This window comes from Macaca mulatta, chromosome 5 (genome assembly GCF_049350105.2).
Source record: "Macaca mulatta isolate MMU2019108-1 chromosome 5, T2T-MMU8v2.0, whole genome shotgun sequence".
Classification (NCBI taxonomy): Eukaryota; Metazoa; Chordata; class Mammalia; order Primates; family Cercopithecidae; genus Macaca; species Macaca mulatta.
In genome coordinates, this window is record NC_133410.1 from 47,578,048 (window position 1) to 47,601,460 (window position 23,413).

The following is a 23,413-nucleotide window of genomic DNA, read 5'->3' on the forward strand; positions in this document are numbered from 1 at the left end:
CCAAAAGATCCCTCACAAAATCTTAGTATCCACAGATAGATTGTTATCATCTCGGTGAACATTTTTGCAAAAATCTCTATGTGCATAATTGAAAACACGAACACATCCAATATATTTTACAGAAGTATAAATATTTTGTTAAAAACTTTTTGCACTATGCACGTAATTGATATATGTCATTGACTATAAACAGAGCTTAAATTTATTTCCAAGATTTCACTATTATAAAATATGCCATATGTCCTTGAACATACATTTGTCTGTACTTCTCAAATTATCACCTTATAAAATGTGATTTCCAGGTCAAAGAGTGCCCAGAAAGGCTATACTAATTTGTTCAACCACCAACGGTGTTGAAGTGTGCCCATTTTCTATACTCTTTTTTTTTTTTTTTTTAATGCATGGTAGAGTAAATGAGACTTCATTTGGTTCAGTAAACACATAGAATTCTATACATTAAATGTCTCTTTTTTTCCTTTCAGTGACCCACTTAGGCATATACCTTACATTTCAACTTAGTTTAATAATCATTTATTATTTATTTATTCAACTAATATTTGTTAAAAGCCTGGTTTGTACTTTTAATAAAAGCTTTTAATAAAACACTATCTAGATGTTGGGAGACAGTAGAGAACAAGGCTGATGATTCCTGCTCTCATGAAGATTACATTCTAGTGAGAGGAAGAGAAAATAACAAGTGCACGCACACACAAGAAAAAGTAGATGATGATGATTCAGTGCAAGGCAGACCAGATAACATACAGTTACGTTAGAGTGGGTGCTCAGGAAAGGCCTTTCTGACAAGATGACAGCTCTGCCCACGTTGACTGACGAAGAGCCTTCCAGGCAGATGGAACAACATGTGCAAATGCTGGAAGACAGAAACGAGCTTGACCAGTGTAACAACAAAAAGAAGCATATATTAAGTGCCTATTGTGTGCAAGGCGCTCTTCTAGGTAGATTCCCAAAGATCACAGCAGATTCCAAGATTAGTAAAATGAGGACTCTGCCCACAGGGAGCTCTATCTCAGTGCAGGAAGACACGCAAAGAGAGGCCATTCTAATGTGAAAGGAATAAGTATTGTGCTGGAGATGCATATAGGGTGCCTTGGGACGTAGAGAAAGAGCACTTAACACATTGTTGGACTCAAAGAAGTCTTCGGAGGAAATGACTGAGATGAAACTAAAACATGGAGTTAACCCATGTGGAGAAACTAGCAAGGACCCTACTTTCTAAGTAGAGGTAACAGCATGAGATGAAACTTAGAAATGTGAAGCATGATGGTGGGCACTTGAGGTAGTAGAGCCAGATAAATTACACTGGAGAGGTAAGCAGTATTCTGGGTATGATGGGCCTCATAAGCCGTACTAGGGAGCATTACATTTTCCTGCAGGTGAGAGGAAGCTATTGAAAAGTCCCAAGTTAGGAGGGCACAGTCAGATTTACATTTCTTTTTCTTTTCTTCTACTTTTTTTTTTCAGATGAAGTTTCACTCTTGTTGCCCAGGCTGGAGTGCAATGGTGTGATCTCGGCTCACTGCAAACTCTGCCTCCCAGGTTCAAGCGATTCTCCTGCTTCAGCCTCTCAAGTAGGTGGGATTACAGGCATGCGCCACCATGACTGGCTAATTTTGTAGTTTTAGTAGAGATAGGGTTTCACCATGTTGGCAAGGCTGGTCTCAAACTCCTGACCTCAGGGGATCCACCTGCCTTGGCCTCCCACAGTGCTGGGATTACAGGCATGAGCCACTGTGCCCAGATTTACATTTTTGTTAGATCACTCTGGTACTAGCAGAATGGATTAAGGGGAAATCAACACTGGAGGCAATGAGACCAGTTAAGAGGCTACTGCAGTTGTCCAAGTGAGCAATGATTAGGGTGGTACTAGAAGGTAGGGAGAGGCAGGGATCTATAGGAGACACATTTAGGATATGAAATCAATTGCATTTGATAATTAATCAGAAGTGAGGTATTAAGAAGTATCTATTTAATTCCTATGCTTCCAACCCTTACAAGGGGCTGGATGATGCTGGTATTACCTGAGAGAGACAAAAGAAAGAGGACATTTGGAGGGAGAGTAATGGTGTAAGATGAAGCATCTATTTCATAAGTGAAGTTCAGGGCCTGCAGGATTGCAAGTTCCTTTGTCTACAAGAGAGAAGATTATGCAAAAGGAGATGCCTAAGGTGAGAAGACAAGTGATCAGGGATGGATTCTGTAGGAAAACCACTATTTAAGGGAAGAGTAGAAGTAGGGCACGTTGGGAAGACCCAATAGGAACTTCTCAGTTAGAGAAGGCCAAAAAGGGGTGGTGTCAAACATCGAAGGAGCAACAAGTGACACTGCCAAATGTAGCAGAGAGGACCTGAACACATGAGAACTAGAAAGCACCACTGTACTGTCAAAATACGGGCCACTGGTCAAATAGGGAGTGCTGAAAGCAGAAGACAGATTGTAGATGTTTAAAAAGTAAATGGAAAGTGAGAGAGTGGAGACAGTGGATGTGGACACATTTTTCCAAAAGTGCAACTTACAAGAGCAATGTGTAAAGGGAGAAAGAATTAGGGCAGCAGGAGGAGAGTTGTTTTTGTTTTTAGGATAAGAAAGTCTTAAGCATGTTTATAGGATTAAGAGCTAAAGGAGAAAGTCAAAACAGAAGAGATACAGGAGAGAAAGGAACAGTGGATTGGCAGGTAAGGGCAAGAGCACAGGCATGCCCTCATTACTACTGGAGGGAATGAGGATGACAGGGCATGGGGACAGAAGAAGAGACGGAGGTTGCTCATGCCTGGTGACTTCACTTTTCCTAGTGAAGTAGACAGATGGGAGATTTGCTAATAGGGCAGTGGTTAATTTTGGTAAAGGAGTCTTGAGAATGGTAAAAGTTTGAACAGGGAACAGGAATGGATACTTACCAGTGACTCTAAGACCTAGTTGAGGTTAAAGCCCTCATCTAACCTCATTTAACTTTTTCACCATAACCACTCTTCCTTAAGTTTTTTCTTTGGAGGAAGGAAAAAGAAGAATGTAAAGGAGAAAACTCAGAACTGACATCTTGACTCTATCTCTAGCTACAACTGTGACCTTTATGGCCCCACCCAGATATTTTACCCTCACTCCTTAACCAAAATTCCAGTGACTGCCTGGAATATCCGTGTGAATGCATCCCACAAGTGGATAAAAATGTCCTTTGATATATTCCTGATACTTAGAACCAGTGTAATGGAAAAGTGAGCTCTTTCCAAAAGGAATATTCACTTTTCATGAGAGAAATCTAAAAAAGAAATGCATGACAAGAAGTCAAAGTAATATGAAATGCTACAGTGGATTCTGAATTCTGCAATGCTGAGGTAAGAAGATTCCCCATGGGCTCAAAGTGGTTCAGCACAGGCTGGGCAAGGGCTGAAGGCCAGAGAGGTGATTGTAATTGTGCTGGAGCTTTCTGGGATCCTATATCTGTCCACAGATGATAGGTTTGCACGAATAGCAATTATTGCAAACAATGGCTGGGGAGATGGGTTAAATATGTTTCTGGTATAGTTACGCTAAATTGTAACTGTGAAAGGCTATATTCTCTGTGACTTTTTATATTCTCCAAACAAGAAAGAACAGAGAATGAGAGATATAAGGGTAATTTTCTATTGCAATTGTCTAAAGTAGAGAGCAGATTTATTGGGGCAAAGGGAAAGAAGCATCATTATTTAGGGTATTTGAAATCTTATTACATTTAGTCCTATGTAAATTTCCAGAACAAATGCATAATGATTGATGACTATTTGCTTCTCTGTCATCTATCATTTTTCTAACCTGGTAGAAATATAAGAAATTGACCTACCTCTTACCCCCAATTAACTAGAAAAATGAAGAGGCATCAATAAGAAATAATTGTTCAAAAGATAGATTGTACTTCAAGCGCTTAAACTATTTCTACAGGGAGATTTGCTCCTGTTGAGTGCCTGATACCAAAGATGCATTGCCCATCAAGGGCCTGGCTCCCTGACTCACCCAGTTTGAAGTTCCCCACTTACCGGCCGCATTGTGCTGGTGATACCAGATTAACTCGGGGACTGATTGAAAGACGTGTCTTTCAGTCACATACCACTGTCCTGAGTCATTCTTTTTTATCTGATAATGTTTTATGGCAGCCTCTGTACTTCTACAATCAAGAAAATGTGAATTACTAGAAGAGTGAAAGATCACTTTGGATCTAAGCCAACTCATTAAACAATAGAACTCCAGTTCTAAAACTCATCCTAGCAACACTACACTGAGAAGTGGATTGACTAAATTCAACAAGTGCCTCCCCATGCCAAGAAAATTCCTCAACTAAATTATTGGGGCCTTAGATTCAAACATAACTTCAGCCAAAGTTGTCTGAGTGACAAGACCAGTGTTCAAAAAAGTAGATCTCACAATGAATACATATAAGTACATACTGAATATCAAGTATTGGTTAAATGAATGAACACAAGCACTGTAAGCAATTGGAGATGTGAGACAAGAAGGGAGGAAAAACCAATGCCAGGTGCATTAGTTAGCAGGTTACTGCTATGGTTAATTGGGGCTCAATACTTGTAGGAACCTAGGAGATACTGGGGAACACACTTCACAGTTGTCCCACTGAAGTGCAAAGAAGCTGAGATATTTATTCACCAACTCCCATTCTCTTTAATGTAGGGTTGCTCCTGGGATGTTACCTCTCAGGTACTTTCAGCCTAGCCGTAAGTCCCACAAGTTCCCACAGCCAGAGAACATCCTCAGGCAGACAGACACAGGAAGCTTTCTGAGTACAAGAGACCTTTCTGCAAGTGAATCCCAGAACAGATCAAGGGATATGAGGAAAGTGCCCAACAGTGTCTACTACAACTTTACTTGATGGTTGAGAAAAGGAAGACAGGAGAGGTTAAGAAATGTACCCAGTGTCACATAGAGCATGCTAGGGATATATCACAGACTGGCTGGTTTTTCTAACTTCCAGGCCAACAATTTTTTCCCTAAGCTAAGCTCTCACTAACATTCTCTATTTCATAGAGACTGTCCCAGGGATTATTTCTATAGTAACCAAAATCGCAAGTGCTTACCTTCTAGCTCCTATAAATACGGAAATTGTGTAGGATCCTAAATGTCTTGAATCTCTGACAATAAATGCACCTTCTTTAGACTGCAAAAAAAAAATCATTTATTGAATAAGTCTATTCCTTCTTAGAAAGACAAACCTACAACTCAGGGATGAAAATCAAAGCTATATTAACCTACCATAAATAAGCGACCTACTATATTCTCAATATAAAGAATTAGATTGTCTTTACAAGTACACAAAATCTTATCTCCCTTATAGATTTAGAAGTCACACCTGTAAAATAAAATGTAATTGGGACATGCATTTATAATGTATTTTAGGATATTGTTACTGATTTTTCTAAGAAAAATTCTCTATTTGACAACCTTGTACCCTATTATTTATTTTTGTTATATTGATCAGGATAAGAGATTAAAAATCACTGTAGAATAGGAAGAACACTGGGACAGACTGACCGGATTGTACTTTGCACTTTGGAAGAAGAGCAACAGGGTGGCAGGGAGGAACACAGCTGGGGCAGCAGGGAGTGGGGAAGGACACCAGAGTTCATGGGAAGGAGAGAGAAAGAACAGATTTGGGGGAGTCTGAAAAGAAAAGCAAAAGGAACCATATTAGTTGTAATAGGGGTATGGGAGAGATGAAAATAAATGGTAAAGGGGAGAACATGATCATAAACCTGAAGTTATATTATAAATTAGATTCCTATTAACACTTTTTGGGAGATGCCAATAAAGCTGTAAATTGCTTTCAAAGAATCTTGAATGTTGGATTGTTTTGATTCATTTGTTTGATATTGTAAAATGATTTAGCTTTACTGAGTGTGCTTATGCTTATGAATAGGGAAAATACATCTCAGAATCTTGTCAAACCCATAGAAGCTTACACTTATAAAGTGCTGGTGTTATTTACTTTGTGCTTGAGAATTGCAGAACTCAAATAGCATGGTCTGACCCTCAAGGTAAATGTATTACATTAAGTAGAATCTTCTCCTTCTCATTCCAGATATTCACCAATTAAAACATTTTGACCAAGCCTTATTCCCTGGCCAAAATGTTTTAACCAAAGAATCTCTTGCAGCCATTCGAAATAATAAAATCTAGCTTTTACTATATTCCTATGGTGTACAAGGGTTGTGTTACATACCACAGAGGACACGATGTAAAAGACAAAGATGAAAAAGGAAAGTTGAATGTATTGTGTATATGTATATAATACACACAAACAAGTATATATAATATGTATATAAAGTTGCATATGTAGTGATTGCTTCATAGAAACAAAGTAGAAAGGGTACAAGCAAGATTTCCTGACTACAAAGGAATAAAACCAGAAATTAATAACAAACTCAAAAGTAAAAAAGCTCCTATCACCTGTAGATTTTTAAATTTTCTTCCTTCCTTTCCTTCTTTTCCTTCTCTCTTTCTCTCTTTCTTTCTTTCTTTCTTTTTGAGATGGAGTCTCACTTCATCACCCAGGTTAGAGTGCAATGGCATGATCTCGGCTCACTGCAACCTCCGCCTCCCAGGTTCAAGCCATTCTCCTCTTCTCCTGCCTCAGCCTCCCCAGTAGCTGGAATTACAGGCACATGCCACCACGCCCGGCTAATTTTTGTATTTTTAGTAGAGACGACGTTTCACCGTGTTGGCCAAGCTGGTCTCGAAATCCTGACCTCAAGTGATCCACCCGCCTCAGCCTCCCAAAATGCTGGGATTACAGGCGTGAGCCACCATGCCTGTGCTTTTAAATTCCTTTCACATAGCTCAAGGAAATTCAAATAAAAGTAAAAAATATCTAGAAAGTAATAAGGAAACATCACATATTAGAACCTCTGCTATGCAGTTCAAGCAGTACTCAGAAAAATAAATTTATAGTCTTATTACTTATATCAATAAACAATAGCAATAAAAATAAGCGTATTCAACTCAAGAAATTAGGATTAAAAACTATAAAATAAGCCCAAGTCAAGTAGAAGAAATAAATTAATAAAGACAAAATAGAAAATAATAAATTATTAAAGTAAGAATATAATATGACTAGTAAATTCAAAATCTGATTGCTTAGGAAAAAATAATAGACAAACTGCTAATTAACCTAATCACTAAATAATGGTGAAAACCCATCAAAAATAATAAGTCACAAGGAGAAAATTATCAAGAATCCAGTAAAAATTAAGGAATTTACTTGATTCTATACAATAAATTTGGAAACTCGAATGAAATGGATAATAAACTAGCAAGACATAAAATTTATCAAAATTGAATGCAGAAGAGTTAGGAATCTTTTTTATCTTTTTTTTTTTTTTTTTTTTTTGAGACGGAGTCTGGCTCTGTCGCCCAGGCTGGAGTGCAGTGGCCGGATCTCAGCTCACTGCAAGCTCCACCTCCCGGGTTTACGCCATTCTCCTGCCTCAGCCTCCCGAGTAGCTGAGACTACAGGCGCCCGCCACCACGCCCAGGTAGTTTTTTGTATTTTTTAGTAGAGACGGGGTTTCACCGTGTTAGCCAGGATGGTCTCGATCTCCTGACCTCGTGATTCGCCCGTCTCGGCCTCCCAAAGTGCTGGGATTACAGGCTTGAGCCACCGCGCCCGGCCTAGGAATCTTAATGGACCTGTTGAGTAGAAAAATTGATAGGGTTTTTAAAAAGCTATCACTTTTTTTTTTTTTTTTTTTTTTTTTGAGACAGAGTCTCACTCTGTCACCAGGCTGGAGTGCAGTGGCATATCTCGGCTCACTGCAACCTCTGCCTCCCCGGTTCAAGCGATTCTCTTGCCTCAGCCTCCAAAGTGCTGGGATTATAAGCGTGAGCCACTGAGCCCAACCAAAAGCTACCACATTTAAGCAGCACTATAGTCACACATTACAATGTACCGAACATTAAACAACAAAAAAAAAATGGTATAGAGATGAAACTATGCCAGAGCACATGACATGAAAAGAAGAAAAACTTTTCCGTTTGTATGTATAAAATGAGCTTAATATCAATAATCAACAGCACAGCCAGAACTGTGCACAAAAGAGAAAACTACTGACCAGTCTTATCAATGTAAAACTTCTAAATAAAATGTTAAGAAACAAATCCAGTGGCACAAAAGAATGATATACCATGACCAAGAAGAATTGCATGACGAGTGTAAGAATAATTCAATATTTGGGATTTTATTAATATAATTTATCATATTATTAGGTTTGTGCAAAAGTAATTGTGGTTTTTTTCCATTAAAAGTAACTAAAAGTAATGGCAAAAACCGCAGTTGCTTTTGAACCAACCTATACAGCAGACCTAAGGAGAAAAACCACATGAACATCCCTAGAGATGTTGAAGAGCCGTTTGACAAATTTCAACTTCTAGTATCAATTTTTAAAAATCCTCAATAAAATAGGAATGTGTGTGTACTTCCTTAACACAATAGCACTTAGTCTCAAATCCAGCCTTGTGCTATACGTGGAAATCATTCCAAATAAAATCTCAAAAAGGGCTGGGCGCAGTGGCTCATGCCTGTAATCCCAGCACTTTGGGAGACCGAGGCAGGCAGATCACTTGAGGCCAGGAGTTCAAGACCAGCCTGGCCAACACAGCAAAACCCCGCCTCTACTGAAAGTACAAAATGGTGCCACATGACCATAATCCCAGCTTCTTGGGTGACTGAGGCACGAGAATTGCTTGAACCCCGGAGGCAGAGGCTGCAGTGAGCCGAGATTGTGCCACTGCCTTCCAGTTTGGGCAACAGAGCAAGATGGTCAAAAAACAAACAAACAAAAAAAGAAAAATGGGAAAAAAGAAATAATGCCCACTACTATCATCACTGGCATTTCATACTGTTCTGGTGACACTAGTCAATTCAACTAAGTGAGAGGCAAACATTAAAAGTACTATATTAAAATTATAAAAGAGGAGTTGAAATCATCACTGTTGGCTGCTGATTGTATACTGAAAACCCAAGAGAATCAAGTGAAAACCTACTACATAAAACATGAGAATTTACCAAAATTATCAGTTACAAAATTAATTCACAGAAATAAAAAGCTTCATAAGTAAAAACAAGATATACTCATTTATGACACCAACACAAAAGATGAAATTCTTTAAGATAAACTTAAAAATAAATATACAAAAGTGGGATGAAGAAAACTCTAAAATGCTCCTGAAGAATACAAAAATGTTTACTTTTCTCTTTAGGTGTTTAATATACCTATGGTTATTTTTCCAAGAGGTATGAATCTAATTTTAATTTTTTTCTATATGAATATCAATATATGGCTTCTAGAACAAAAGGGTCCCCAAACCTCATTGATTTGTAAAATGCCTGAAAATTTTTTCCCAATTTAATCTGTACATTTAATGCAACCACAAGGTGATTCTGAAGTTTATATGGACAAAAATATATATTAATATATCCAGAATATTTCTGAAAAAGAATAATGAGGGAGGCTAGCCACACTAGAGACAGCCTCAGTACTTAAAACAGTGTAGTAGTCCTCTGTGAGGACTGATCAATAAAACCAAGTAGAAAGCCCAGATATAGTCCGAAATAGGGATTTTGTTTATGATGACAGTGGCATCTCAAATCAGTGCACAAAGGTGGATGTTTGGTAACCATCCAGAAGAAAATAAAGTCGGATCCATATCTTACTCCTTACATCAGGAAAAATTACAAATGGATCAAAGATACAAATGCATAAAATAAAACCACTAAAGCGATCAAGAAACATGAGAATATTTTTTAACAACCTGGGGATGGGAAAGGCAATACATATAAAATTCAAATACTCTTCAGGCCAAAAGACCATAAGACAATAGAAAAACTGCAGGAAATAACGCCACATGTCACAAAGGGCTAATTTCCTTAATATAGCTACATAGGTCCTACAAATTCTGAGAAAAACCTCAAAAACCCAATAGAAAACAATGCAAAGGATATGAACAAAGAGTTCACAGAAAAGGAAATACAGACATATAAAATTTAGCATATAAAAATGCTTAGCATTCCCAGAATATGAGAAATGCAAATTAAATCCACACTGAGATCAGGTGTCAGAGAGCAAAGATCCAGATGTTTTCTACAAAGTGCCGGCTGAAAAGACTGTGGGAAAACAGACTCGCTGTTTTCTGGTAGACATATAAATTGATACAAATCCTACTGAGGACATTTCAATACCTGTTAAAATTAGAAATGTGTATTTCATTTGACCCAGAATTTGCACCTTTGAGGGTTTATCCTACAAACCCATATAAATGGAAAAAGATATGTGTATAGGTTATGGATGGTAGCATTGTTTCAACAGCAAAAGGATGTATACTATTTAATTTTCATACTGAAGAATTGGTTTTAAAAATTGTGATACACTCAAACTAAGGAATACTATGCAGGTATAAAATGAAGGAGGACACGTTTTGTGTACTGATGTGGAAAGATTCTAAATATATACCCTTATGTGAAAAAATAATATATATGTAAATGTATATAGTATGCTATCATTTGTGTAAAAGTAGCAACACAAGAAAATATATTTGAACTTCCTTGTGTATGTGTTAAATATCTTGGAAAGGACACAAAATAAACTAATAGTAGTTTTTCTGTGGGGAGGGAAATTGGTGGCTTGCAGACAAGATGGAAGAAAACTTTCCAAAATCTTTCGATTTTGAACCACGTGAACATACTGACTATTGAAATATGAAATAAATAAAAATTATAGGATATTGCCATGAATTGTTTGTGCAGTAAATTTGAAAATAAATTTAAAATAGGCAATTCTCTAGGTAAATATGTTATCAAACATTTCAAAAAGAAAAGGAAATTCAATCAGTAATCACGTATCTACCTGCTTTTAAAAGCAGCATATCTGGACTATGTTACAGGACAGTTATAGTAGCTAACCAACCAATATAAACTATTCTCGAGATAGGAAAGACAGCCAAAGCCCCACTCCTTAACTCATTTTATGATGTTAATGTAACCTTTATACTAAAATCAAAGAGAACAGAAAATTATAAGCCAGGCTCCCTTTTGAACATAACAGGATAAATGCTGAATAGAATATAAGGAAACCCAAACCAGAATATGTATTTTAAATGCCTTGTGACAAGTAGGAGGGCCAGATGTATTTTTAAAATAAAAATTAGAAGACCGGATGTAGTGGCTCACGCCTGTAATCCTAGCACTTTGGGAGGCCGAGGCGGGAGGATCATGAGGTCAAGAGATGAAGACCATCCTGGTTAACACAGTGAAACCCCGTCTGTATAAATATACAAAAAATTAGCCAGGCGTGGTGGTGGGGGCCTGCGGTCCCAGCTACTCGGGAGGCTGAGGCGGGAGAATGGCGTGAACCCGGGAGGCGGAGCTTGCAGTGAGCCGAGATCGCGCCACTGCACTCCAGCCTGGGCAACGAGTGAGACTCCCTCTCAAAAATAAATAAATAAATAAATAAATAAATAAATAAATAAATAAATAAATAAGAAAATACATAAATTAGAAAAACATTTTTGAGATAGAAAAAAATATGTATACTTTAAATATCCCATGCTTTATACACACATACACACTCATTTCTGAGAAAGACCCAGATGTGGAAAGCAAATCCTTAATACATTTAAAAGAGGATAGAAATCCATTAATTACTTCAAGAGGAAGAAAAGTTTCTTATACTAAGAAGAAAAGAAGCATAGATAATAAAGGAAAATTTGAGAAATGTGACCACATTAACCTTTTTAAATTCTATGCAAGAAAACAGCATAAAGTTTTCCTAAAAGCCAGAAACCAGAAGAATATATTTACAACAAATAGCTGACAAAAAAGATTGGTATTCAAAATATTATTTATTTATTTATTTATTTATTTATTTATTTATTTTTATTTTTATTTTTTTTTTGAGATGGAGTCTCACTCTGTCACCCAGGCTGGAGTGCAGTGGCGTGATCTTGGCTCACTGCAATCTCCACCTCCCAGGTTCAAGCGATTCTCCTGCCTCAGCCTTCTGAGTAGCTGGGATTAGAGGTGCCCACCACCATGCCTGGCTAATTTTTGTATTTTCAGTAGAAATGGGGTTTCGGCATGTTGGCCAGGCTGGTCTCGAACTCCTGACCTCAAATGATCCACCTGCCGTGGCCTCCTAAAGTGCTGGGATTACAGGCTTTAGCCATCGCCCCCGGCTGTATTTTTTAAATATAGACGTACAAGTTCAAAAGGCAAGCACTATAGAAAAGTGGACAAAAAATGTTGACAGGCATGTCACAGAAGAGTAAGCTCAACTGGCCTACAGACACTTCAAAAGTAACTCAATTGCACTGGTAATCAAGAAAATGAAAAGGTATACAATTTTTCACCCAATGAATTGAAAAAAAACTGTGAAACTACTTGCCACCTGCTGGCAAGAATGTTGGGAACCAGTTTATCTCATTCACCACAAAAGCATAAATTAGTATAACCATTTTGAATCATGTTTTGAAAATATCTAATAATGTTAAATCTGCACATATCCTGTGACCACATAATTCCATCTCGCCCTGTGTACAAAATGACATTTATAAGAAAATTCATTGCAGCACTGTTTGTAACAGTAACAAATCAAAAACATTTTGAATGTTTATCCACATTGAATACAATTTTATATAGTCATATCATGAAATACGCTAATATACAGTTAAAGGAATGTATTTGACCTATAGTATACATACCCATATCGATAAACTTTGAAAACATAATGTTTAACTAAAAAATCCACATACATATGATCTCCTTTCTATCAAATGGTAGAATACATAAAATAACATTATAGGTTGTTTATGTGCATGCATATATGACCAAAATTTAAACACATGGAGAAAACAGGAACATACCCTTCTACTGTGATTGCCTCTAAGGAATGAGAGAGGACCAAGAAGATGAAGGGGGTGGGCTTCAACTGTATCTGTAATGTTTTATTTATTTTTAAAATGTCATGGCCAAATTTTAATATTTGCCATGTCTGGGTTGTGGGCCTGTGCGTATAATTCCCTATTCAAGTCTCTGAAAAGAGATGAGACCCTTGCCTTGTCTGGCTTCTTTTCAGATGCAGAAGCTCTTATACTGAATCTCCACAGCCCAGTGATTTGGGCCATATTACCTGTGACCAGTGTGCTAACTGCAGACCTCCTCTGGGACTTTCCTTCTCTCATTCTGCCCACTTGTCATAACATTTTATTTCTCCATGTTGGACCTATTAATGTCATCTTACAAAAGGCCATTTGCTGTGACCATACCAAGAAGATAGCACATTTTCTGCCACACTCAGTTTCCTCCAAGCAAGCAAGGCCTGTCCAACCTCCATCCGTGGTCACCTGAGATGGGCCTGTGTCCCTCATTCTCTGCCTATAGCCCCTGCTATGAAGTGGGTCTTCATTGTACCCTGAGCCATTACTGGCATTGAGTTTTGAGTTACAGAACTGATTCTCATTCGCACTTCTAGATTTCCTCAATATCCAACAGCAGAGCAAAATGACACACATACTCTTACCTAGTTTCTAGTTTTGATTCTACTTTTACCCACAGTTAACGTTTACTGACAGTTGGAAATTTAAACTATAGGTAGCTTTGTTTTGGTTTGACCTAAATGAGTAGTTTTGATATGAGTTTGATATTTTGGCTATTCTACTCTTTCCTTTGTTTCCAAAGAACAAAGACACTGCAGCAGCAGGTATTTTTCTTTGTTTGTGTTTTTAATGAGTCTAACCTAAGTTCCTGAGGATCAAGTTTATACTTTACTGCCTTTGATGCAAAGGTTATAATGAGCAACTCAAATACAGGACTCCAGACTGGGCGTGGTGGTTCACACCTGTAATCTCAGCACTTTGGGAGGCCAAGCCAGGCTGATCATTTGAGCTCAGTAGTTCAAGACCAGTTGGGCAGCATGGCAAAACCCTATCTCTATAAAAAATACAAAGAAACTAGCCAGGCATGGTGGCACGCCTGTAGTTCCAGCTACTTGGAAGACTGAGGTGGGAGGACAGCTTGAAGCCCAGGAGGTCAAGACTTCAGTCAGCTGTTACTGAGCCACTACACCTCAACCTGGGTGACACAGTGAGACCATGTCTCAAAAAAAATAAATAAATAAATAAATACATAAATAAAATATATATGTGTGTGTGTGTGTGTGTGTGTGTGTGTGTGTGTGTGTGTGTGTGTGGAGAGAGAGAGAGAGAGAGAGAGAGAGACTCCATTGGCTTGGCAGAATGCACCTTGGAGTGAGTGCAGTAGTCTCCATATGTTAGAGCTGAAATCCTTTCAGGAGAAACATATTTCTGAAATTATAATGAAAGTTGTTGGAAAATATGATCTAATACAAATACATCTGATTTACAGCTTCACATAAAATATATAGTTGGGATATAATGATATTTTAGAACTAGAAAAGACAAGAAATAATACACTTTTTTAGTTGGTTAAAGTCTTTATAAGTACTTCTCAGAAATATTGAAAATGTCCACAAATATATTGAATTACCTCTTGTCTCAACAGACGTTCTGCCTGATTTCTGGTAATGTTTCTATGGTACCACCTGTAAAAGCAATAAAAATGATTTTTAAATTTTATATTCACTTTTTTAAAGAAAAAAACAGGGCTCCATTTCCTTCATTTTTAAGAACTTACTTCAGATCTGATCTTAGAAAGTTGAGTGTTTTTTTTTTAATTCAGATAAACAATAATATATCATTATGGGTTAATTAAGTTTAATATAATTTTATTTTCAAGCCAATATCTAGTTTATTCTATCATATCTCAATTCAACTTATAATATATACTTAGTATACATTATGAATGATTTAACTTCTTATAGATTTCCATGAAAGGTATGTGGTAAAGACCTCATCATCTTGAACAAACACAGAGTTTTGGCAAACTAAAAAAATACTCATGTCTGTCTTTCCTCTCAGAAACTTCCTACTTACATGTTTTTATAGGTGCTTTGTTACACCTTCCAAAAATTAAAGCCCATTCTTACTTTTCTGACACTCCTAAGTGCATTACACTATATATAGTCAGTAGTTAGTAGATGTTCTCACTTTTAAGTGGGAGATAACAGGGGGAACACATAGCCATAGAGATGGAAATAATGGACACTGGGGACTCCCAAAGCAGGGAAGATCGAAGCGGGATGAGTTGAAAAATGACTTATTGTATAAAATGTTCACTATTTGGGTGATGAGTACACCAGAAACCCAATACCCACCATTACACAATACACTGTTGTTAGAAAAAAAAAAAAAGAAAAAAACTTGCATGTGTACCCCCTAGATCTAAAATAAAATTTTTAAAAAATCAAAAAACAGAATACATGTAACAACCAATACATGAACTTGCCTCTGACACCCTCTCCCGCCCCATCTCTCTCCTGAGGCTCCTGTCACTCACTGAGCTTCATTCTCATTGGAATTCTTTCCTTCCCCAGATTCACCAACCCCTTTTCTGCCCTCAATCATGCTGTTTTCTCTGCATGAAACATGTCATTAAATGACTTTAGAATATCAGAAGTACACACAGTAAACATAATTAACTAATATTGTAAGCTAAAGATACAGTTTGATATAATACCTAGTCAATAAGCAAATGTTGTACAGGAAGGAGAAAGAAAAAATGGTAGAACAAAAGAGAGAGAAAGGAAAACTGAAAGGCTTTCATTTCAAAACGAGACTTTAAAAAAAAATTTAATGCTTCACAAATTTGCATGTCATCCTTGCACAGGGAACATGCTAATCTTCTCTGTATTGTTCCCATTTTTAGTATATGTGCTGCCGAAGCAAGCACTCAAAAATAAGATTTTTAAGAAGATTTTAAACTTAATCTAATATTGCCAGATAGAAGTATGTGACAAATTCAAGATCCTTTAAAATAATTCCGAATTCTATCAGGCAGGAAAGAGACTGAATGAATGGAACTTAGAGGATGCAAGAGCACAGTATTTCAGAATTTCATCTATTTAAATCAGATTATAAAAGTTAGAAGGGGTTTTTAAAACAAAAAAATATATATAAGTAAAACTGTAACTCTTATACCTAGACAACACTGATTACAAGTAAGACCAAATGATGTGCATGAAGGAGTTAGGGACAGGAATCCTATTTACATTTTGTTTTAATCCGGCACGTCCAGCTACGGGTGAGTAGAAACATTCTGTATGTTATGTGAATACCTCTGGTACCATGTCCCAATCTTAGATTTCTGATCAATAAGTAAACAGTATTGTGTTCTTGAATTTTTGATCTAGAAGCCCCATTAGATCTGAGAAGGTGAATCTGCTTCCCTTAGTAAGTGACTTTCTGTGAGAAGATTAAGGATTCCGTGTAGAGATAATGAGATAAATGAAACTCATACTTCTGTAAAGTTCAGGAATAATCAACATGTTTGGTATTTAAAATATCTATTATTTTAAGAGAACCTGGTGTATTAGATTTTTGCCTCTGATTTAAAGGGCATAATTAATTTTAAACTGGTTATTTGAAGTTGAAGATAATTTGACTCGTTTTTAAAACGATATTTATACAGTTAAAGGAACTTGATTTCCCACATTTCTAAGTTTAGTTTATTAGATTTCCAGGATCATTTAAAGACTTGCATAGGGCTTTTTACAATTGTAAATTTGCCCTGTCAGGCATGTGAAGTACTTTGAAAGAAAACTGAATTTATTCAGTTTATTAATGCAAATTAAAAGTTTCCAAAAATTTAATTAACTGAGCTTATAAATCGGACTGATTGTTTAAGGATATCTAGTATGTTGAGTCTGAATTAAGCTGATTGTTCTTACTTTTTTAGATTTATATATAGTATACCAAATTTTATAAGTCAAATTTGAGGACTTTCTGAAAACTAGGTCTTTATGTTGTAATGTTGAAAATTCGGATATTTCATTTAAAGCCAAAGTAGCCATAAATCTTTCTATGCACAAAGGTTCCCCTGAAATATCAGAACTCCACATTGACGCAGCATTCCTTCCACTATACCCACCCTCCCTCAACACACACTACCTGCTACCACCTTTAGACCTCAAGTCACTTCCTCAGACACAACCCAACATCCTCCATCTAAATTACATCCCCTGCCGTGTTTTCTTCCACAGTGCCCAATACTGTTCCTTCAAAACACTACAGTTTTTTTTTCTCAACTTTTATTTTAAGTTCCGGGGTACATGTGCAGGATATTCAGTTTTGTTACATAGGTAAATGAGTGCCATAGTGGTTTGCTGCACAGATCAACTCATCACCTAGGTATTAAGCCCAGCATCCATTACCTATCCTTCCTGATGTTCTCCCTCCCCTTGCCGCCCTCACCCCACCCCCAGCCCCAGGCTCCAGTGTGTCATAACACTACGATTTAAAATTGTATGTTTATGAGCCGGGCACGGTGGCTCACGCCTGTAATCCCAGCACTCTGGGAGATCGAGGTGGGCGAATCACGAGGTTAGGAGATTGAGACCATCCTGGCTAACACGGTGAAACTCCGTCTCTACTAAAAAAAAAAAAAAAAAAAAAAAAAATTAGCCAGGTGTGGTGGCAGGCGCCTGTAGTCCCAGCTACTTAGGAGGCTGAGGCAGGAGAAGGGCATGAACCCAGGAGGCGAGCTTGAGTGAGCCAAGATCACACCACTGCACTCCAGCCTGGGTGACAGAGCGAGACTCTGTCTCAAAAATAAATAAATAAATAAAATTGTACATTTATTTGTGGACTTAGGGTTGTTTAATGTCTATTTTTTTCCCAAGAAACTGTAAGTTCCATAACTCTGCATATTTCATGTTGTTATATCTGGTACATCATAAGTATACAATAAATACAGATGGAACAAATAAGGATTTGAGGACTGAAGTAACAAAGGAGTGTTGAATGCCTGTAAATAATAGGCCAGGTGGACCAAACTGTAAATGTTTTTCCTGTTAGTTTCATAGTTCATGAAATAATAATAATCACTAGAATGTATTGAATATTTATTATGTAATAGATAGAATAGGTATTATTGTCTCTGCTTTTCAGATCATTCAGAGGTTTAGAGACATTAGGTAACTCTGCCCTGAACCAAAGCACTAGTCAATGCCAATGCCAGGATTTGGACCCAGGTTGCTCCCATTTATATACACATGCTCTAGTACTTAAACCTAGGGCAGTAACTTTTGTACAGTCATTAGAACAGTGCTTGGGACATAGTAAGTGATCAATAAATTTCAGCGATCAATAATGATAACGACTTTATCTGCATCTTAATAAAGCTGTTTTTAAAAATGGCAATAAAATGAAAAATTAGTTTTCTCATAATTGGAGTCGTTTTAAAAAGGATGATTTTTTTAAAAAAACTCATATATAAATCAAGGCCCAAGGAAATGAGGTAGCAGTTGTAACCCCAGAGTAGTATAATTCAGATGCTCCAACATCCACAGTATGAACAGGTTGTTATAGCCAGAGTCTAGGCCTTGTCTAAACAGGGTAATCAATGAGCAAATGAATGAATAACAAAAGGGTGGAAAGTAACATTCCTAGGTAGTGAGTATCCATTCACTAACTACCAGGCACTGTGTTAGCTACCTTCACAAATGTCTCCTTTAATCGCCTGTAAAATCCAAATTATATGAAAAAAGTCTCATTTTTCTAATTTTTCTGAGCAAGAGATTTTCATATATCTGTAAATACACACAAAATCTCCTCTGACCCGGCCTTGCAAGAGGCCTGTTTTTGTTGGTCAGCTTAAGCTCGGGATAGCAGTGAGAACTCATGAGGACACGCTCTTGAGTAGATAGCTGTGGAACTGTTTTTTTTTTTCTTTTCTTTTCTTTTCTCTTCTTCTTCTTCTTCTTTTTTTTTTTTTTAATAGAGATAGGGTCTCACTATGTTGCCCAGGACAGTCTTGAACTCCTGAGCTCCAGCAATTCTCCCACCTCAGTCTCCCAAAGTGCTAGGGTTACAGGTGTGAGCCACCATGCCTGGCCTCTTTGTTTTTTTTCCAATTTTTAAAAATTGCCATGCTAATCTCCTCTGTATCATTCCAATGTTAGTATATGTTCTGCCGAAGTGAGCACTTTGGAACTGTTTTCTAAGGAAGGTGGGTTCAGTCACCTGAGGACTTTGATTTACTGGAGATTAGAATCTCGGGAAGGGCTAAATGGCTCCAATGGAGCCATGAGGCCCAGTGAAGGTGGGAAAAGAGAGAAGAGACCCTGTGATGGAGCTGAGGAGAGTGACTGGAGAGAGAACAGAAATAGCTACTGGAGAAATCTCATAGAGTAATGTAGATGAGTCATCTGTCCTGAAGTCATCTCCTTTTCTCCTCCAATAAAGTCTACATTATTCACCAAAGCTTTCGAATTCAAATTTGTTTTAGGAGAGATGTACTGAGTTAGGCCTCTAGGTGGGCTCTATTAGTAGCAAGACCAACCAAGAAGTTTCTCTCATTCAATTGTATTTGCTGCCTGGTTCTCAGAGAAGCACTTGTCTTAATGCCTCAATGCATATATTACCTACTGCCACCTGGTGGAAGCATATGCTAATTTTAAGATAAGTGCCCAAACCAGATGGAGGTGGGGGAGATGCTCAAACTGAAAATCTAAATTTATAAAAAACATATGACTAGTCTCAGTTCTACCGCTCTCTACCTGTAATCTATCAATCTTCTCATCTGCAAAATGAGGGGCTAAAAAAGTGATTGCTAAGATTTCCTCCATCTTCCAAATCTGTAATTGTAACAAAAATAGATTTCAGGCGGAACTCTAGTGAACATGCCAAATGGTTCTTCCAAACTACAGCATTAGCCTAGTTCTTATCATCAGCTATTTCTAAAACACATAAAAACATGAGCCAAAATATAGTCATTTATCTATATGGTTAAGTCCAATTTACCACTCATTGAAAATTTAATGTCATTTTTTAAAGTAAATTTTCCAGTTAAAATATACAGTCAAACAGGTACCAGATGAATGTTTGGTTTCAGACTGTCACTGTTAAAACAGAAAAAGTGGCTATACAAAACAGAACAAAAATAAGTTTAAGAAAAAGAAGTTTCTGAATCAACCATGATAAGGATCAAACGTCTCTTTATTATTAATGCTGTCAAATGTGTTACTTTCTTTTCCTTTTACAGACCCAAAACACTATCTATACTTACAAGCTGCCAAAATGTCCCTGATGTTCATAGGTTAATCATAGGTTATATTTTGGAGAAGACTTACTCATATATTTCTAAATTAGTTATTTTGTTTTCAGTCACATAGTTGCTTGGGATTAAGCCTTCATTCCTACAACAAAAGAAAAAGCAAAAGTCAAAATGCTTGGCATGTTTGTGGCATTATCATGGCAATAATCCTTTAAAAACCTCAAGGATGTAGGGGGAAATCAAATTCATTTTACTGATTAAATTGTTAAAAGGAGAAAAAAAAGTTTTTTAAATTTCGAACTCAACAAAAATCTCTGTACAAGAAGTATATTAAGATCCCGACTTGTAACGTGAGTAGTTTAAGAGGTTTTATGACCCCACAATCTTTTCAGAGAGAAAAGGGGGCATTTAAATGATCATCTGATATCATAGTGACTGTGTTAAAAACACAGCGATTACAAAGACATTGGCTTCATTCTTTTCAATTGCTGAGGAGTATTCCATAGTATAGGTATTCTAGTTTAGCCATTTCCCTGGTAGAAGCAATGCTGTAAAGAAATCCTTGAACATGCCTTCTTGTACAGAAGTAAGAATATTTCTCAAAGATAGATAGCAAGGAGGGGAATGGCTAAGTCACGGGCTATGTGCATCTTTCAGGATATGCAACAAATTGTCCTCAAAGGAGGATATACCAATTAACACACCTATCAGCATGGTAGAGGCTTCACTTTTCCTATACCTTAACCAACATTTGAAATTACAAAAAGAGGGCGGAGCAAGATGGCCGAATAGGAACAGCTCCAGTCTCCAACTCCCAGCGCGAGCGACACAGAAGACCGGCGATTTCTGCATTTTCAACTGAGATACTGGGTTCATCTCACTGGGGAGTGCCGGACGATCGGTGCTGGTCAGCTGCTGCAGCCCGACCAGCGAGAGCTGAAGCAGGGCGAGGCATTGCCTCACCTGGGAAGCGCAAGGGGGAAGGGAATCCCTTTTCCTAGCCAGGGGAACTGAGACACACAACACCTGGAAAATCGGGTAACTCCCACCCCAATACAGCGCTTTAAGCAAACAGGCACACCAGGAGATCATATCCCACACCTGGCCGGGAGGGTCCCACACCCACTGAGCCTCCCTCATTGCTAGCACAGCAGTCTGTGATCTACCGGCAAGGCAGCAGCGAGGCTGGGGGAGGGGCGCCCGCCATTGCTGAGGCTTAAGTAGGTAAACAAAGCTGCTGGGAAGCTCGAACTGGGTGGAGCTCACAGCAGCTCAAGGAAACCTGCCTGTCTCTGTAGACTCCACCTCTGGGGACAGGGCAATAACAAACACAGCCAAAACCTCTGCAGACGCAAACGACTCTGTCTGACAGCTTTGAAGAGAGCAGTGGATCTCCCAACACGGAGGTTGAGATCTGAGAAGGGACAGACTCCCTGCTCAAGTGGGTCCCTGACCCCTGAGTAGCCTAACTGGGAGACATCCCCCACTAGGGGCAGTCTGACACCCCACACCTCACAGGGTGGAGTACACCCCTGAGAGGAAGCTTCCAAAGCAAGAATCAGACAGGTACACTCGCTGTTCAGAAATATTCTATCTTCTGCAGCCTCTGCTGCTGATACCCAGGCAAACAGGGTCAGGAGTGGACCTCAAGCAATCTCCAACACACCTACAGCTGAGGGTCCTGACTGTTAGAAGGAAAACTATCAAACAGGAAGGACACCTACACCAAAACCCCATCAGTACATCACCATCATCAAAGACCAGAGGCAGATAAAACCACAAAGATGGGGAAAAAGCAGGGCAGAAAAGCTGGAAATTCAAAAAATAAGAGCGCATCTCCCCCGGCAAAGGAGCGCAGCTCATCGCCAGCAACGGATCAAAGCTGGACGGAGAATGACTTTGATGAGATGAGAGAAGAAGGCTTCAGTCCATCAAATTTCTCAGAGCTAAAGGAGGAATTACGTACCCAGCGCAAAGAAACTAAAAATCTTGAAAAAAAAGTGGAAGAATTGATGGCTAGAGTAATTAATGCAGAGAAGGTCCTAAACGAAATGAAAGAGATGAAAACCATGACACGAGAAATACATGACAAATGCACAAGCTTCAGTAACCGACTCGATCAACTGGAAGAAAGAGTATCTGCAATTGAGGATCAAATGAATGAAATGAAGCGAGAAGAGAAACCAAAAGAAAAAAGAAGAAAAAGAAATGAACAAAGCCTGCAAGAAGTATGGGATTATGTAAAAAGACCAAATCTACGTCTGATTGGGGTGCCTGAAAGTGAGGGGGAAAATGGAACCAAGTTGGAAAACACTCTTCAGGATATCATCCAGGAGAACTTCCCCAACCTAGTAGGGCAGGCCAACATTCAAATCCAGGAAATACAGAGAACGCCACAAAGATACTCCTCGAGAAGAGCAACTCCAAGACACATAATTGCCAGATTCACCAAAGTTGAAATGAAGGAAAAAATCTTAAGGGCAGCCAGAGAGAAAGGTCGGGTTACCCACAAAGGGAAGCCCATCAGACTAACAGCAGATCTCTCGGCAGAAACTCTCCAAGCCAGAAGAGAGTGGGGGCCAATATTCAACATTCTTAAATAAAAGAATTTTCAACCCAGAATTTCATATCCAGCCAAACGAAGTTTCATAAGTGAAGGAGAAATAAAATCCTTTACAGATAAGCAAATGCTTAGAGATTTTGTCACCACCAGGCCTGCCTTACAAGAGACCCTGAAGGAAGCACTAAACATGGAAAGGAACAACAGGTACCAGCCATTGCAAAAACATGCCAAAATGTAAAGACCATCGAGGCTAGGAAGAAACTGCATCAACTAACGAGCAAAATAACCAGTTAATATCATAATGGCAGGATCAAGTTCACACATAACAATCTTAACCTTAAATGTAAATGGACTAAATGCTCCAATTAAAAGACACAGACTGGCAAACTGAATAAAGAGTCAAGACCCATCAGTCTGCTGTATTCAGGAGACCCATCTCACACGCAGAGACATACATAGGCTCAAAATAAAGGGATAGAGGAAGATTTACCAAGCAAATGGAGAACAAAAAAAGCGGGGGTTGCAATACTAGTCTCTGATAAAACAGACTTTAAACCATCAAAGATCAAAAGAGACAAAGAAGGCCATTACATAATGGTAAAGGGATCAATTCAACAGGAAGAGCTAACTATCCTAAATATATATGCACCCAATACAGGAGCACCCAG

General features: G+C 38.1%; 1 protein-coding gene and 1 non-coding gene across 5 annotated transcripts in view; both read right to left on the minus strand.

Moving 5' to 3' along the window:
* Nucleotides 1-23,413, minus strand: part of TXK (TXK tyrosine kinase) — a 77,104-nt gene that overhangs the window by 24,802 nt on the left and 28,889 nt on the right. For all 4 annotated transcript variants that reach the window (XR_013417841.1, XR_001444768.3, XR_003729625.2 and 1 more), the window contains exons 5-8: nt 20,259-20,324; nt 14,558-14,612; nt 5,082-5,161; nt 4,029-4,156 (exon numbers count right to left, since the gene is read on the minus strand). Coding sequence is in view for 1 of the 4 variants with exons in the window: in XM_015138338.3 (XP_014993824.3) it covers nt 4,029-4,156; nt 5,082-5,161; nt 14,558-14,612; nt 20,259-20,324 (329 nt within the window). In the remaining 3 variants the exon portion in view is untranslated. The remainder of the gene's footprint in view (nt 1-4,028; nt 4,157-5,081; nt 5,162-14,557; nt 14,613-20,258; nt 20,325-23,413) is intronic.
* LOC114678475 (U6 spliceosomal RNA) lies at nt 15,752-15,859 on the minus strand. Its single transcript, XR_003729922.1, has one exon. It is a non-coding gene; the product is annotated as a U6 spliceosomal RNA (small nuclear RNA).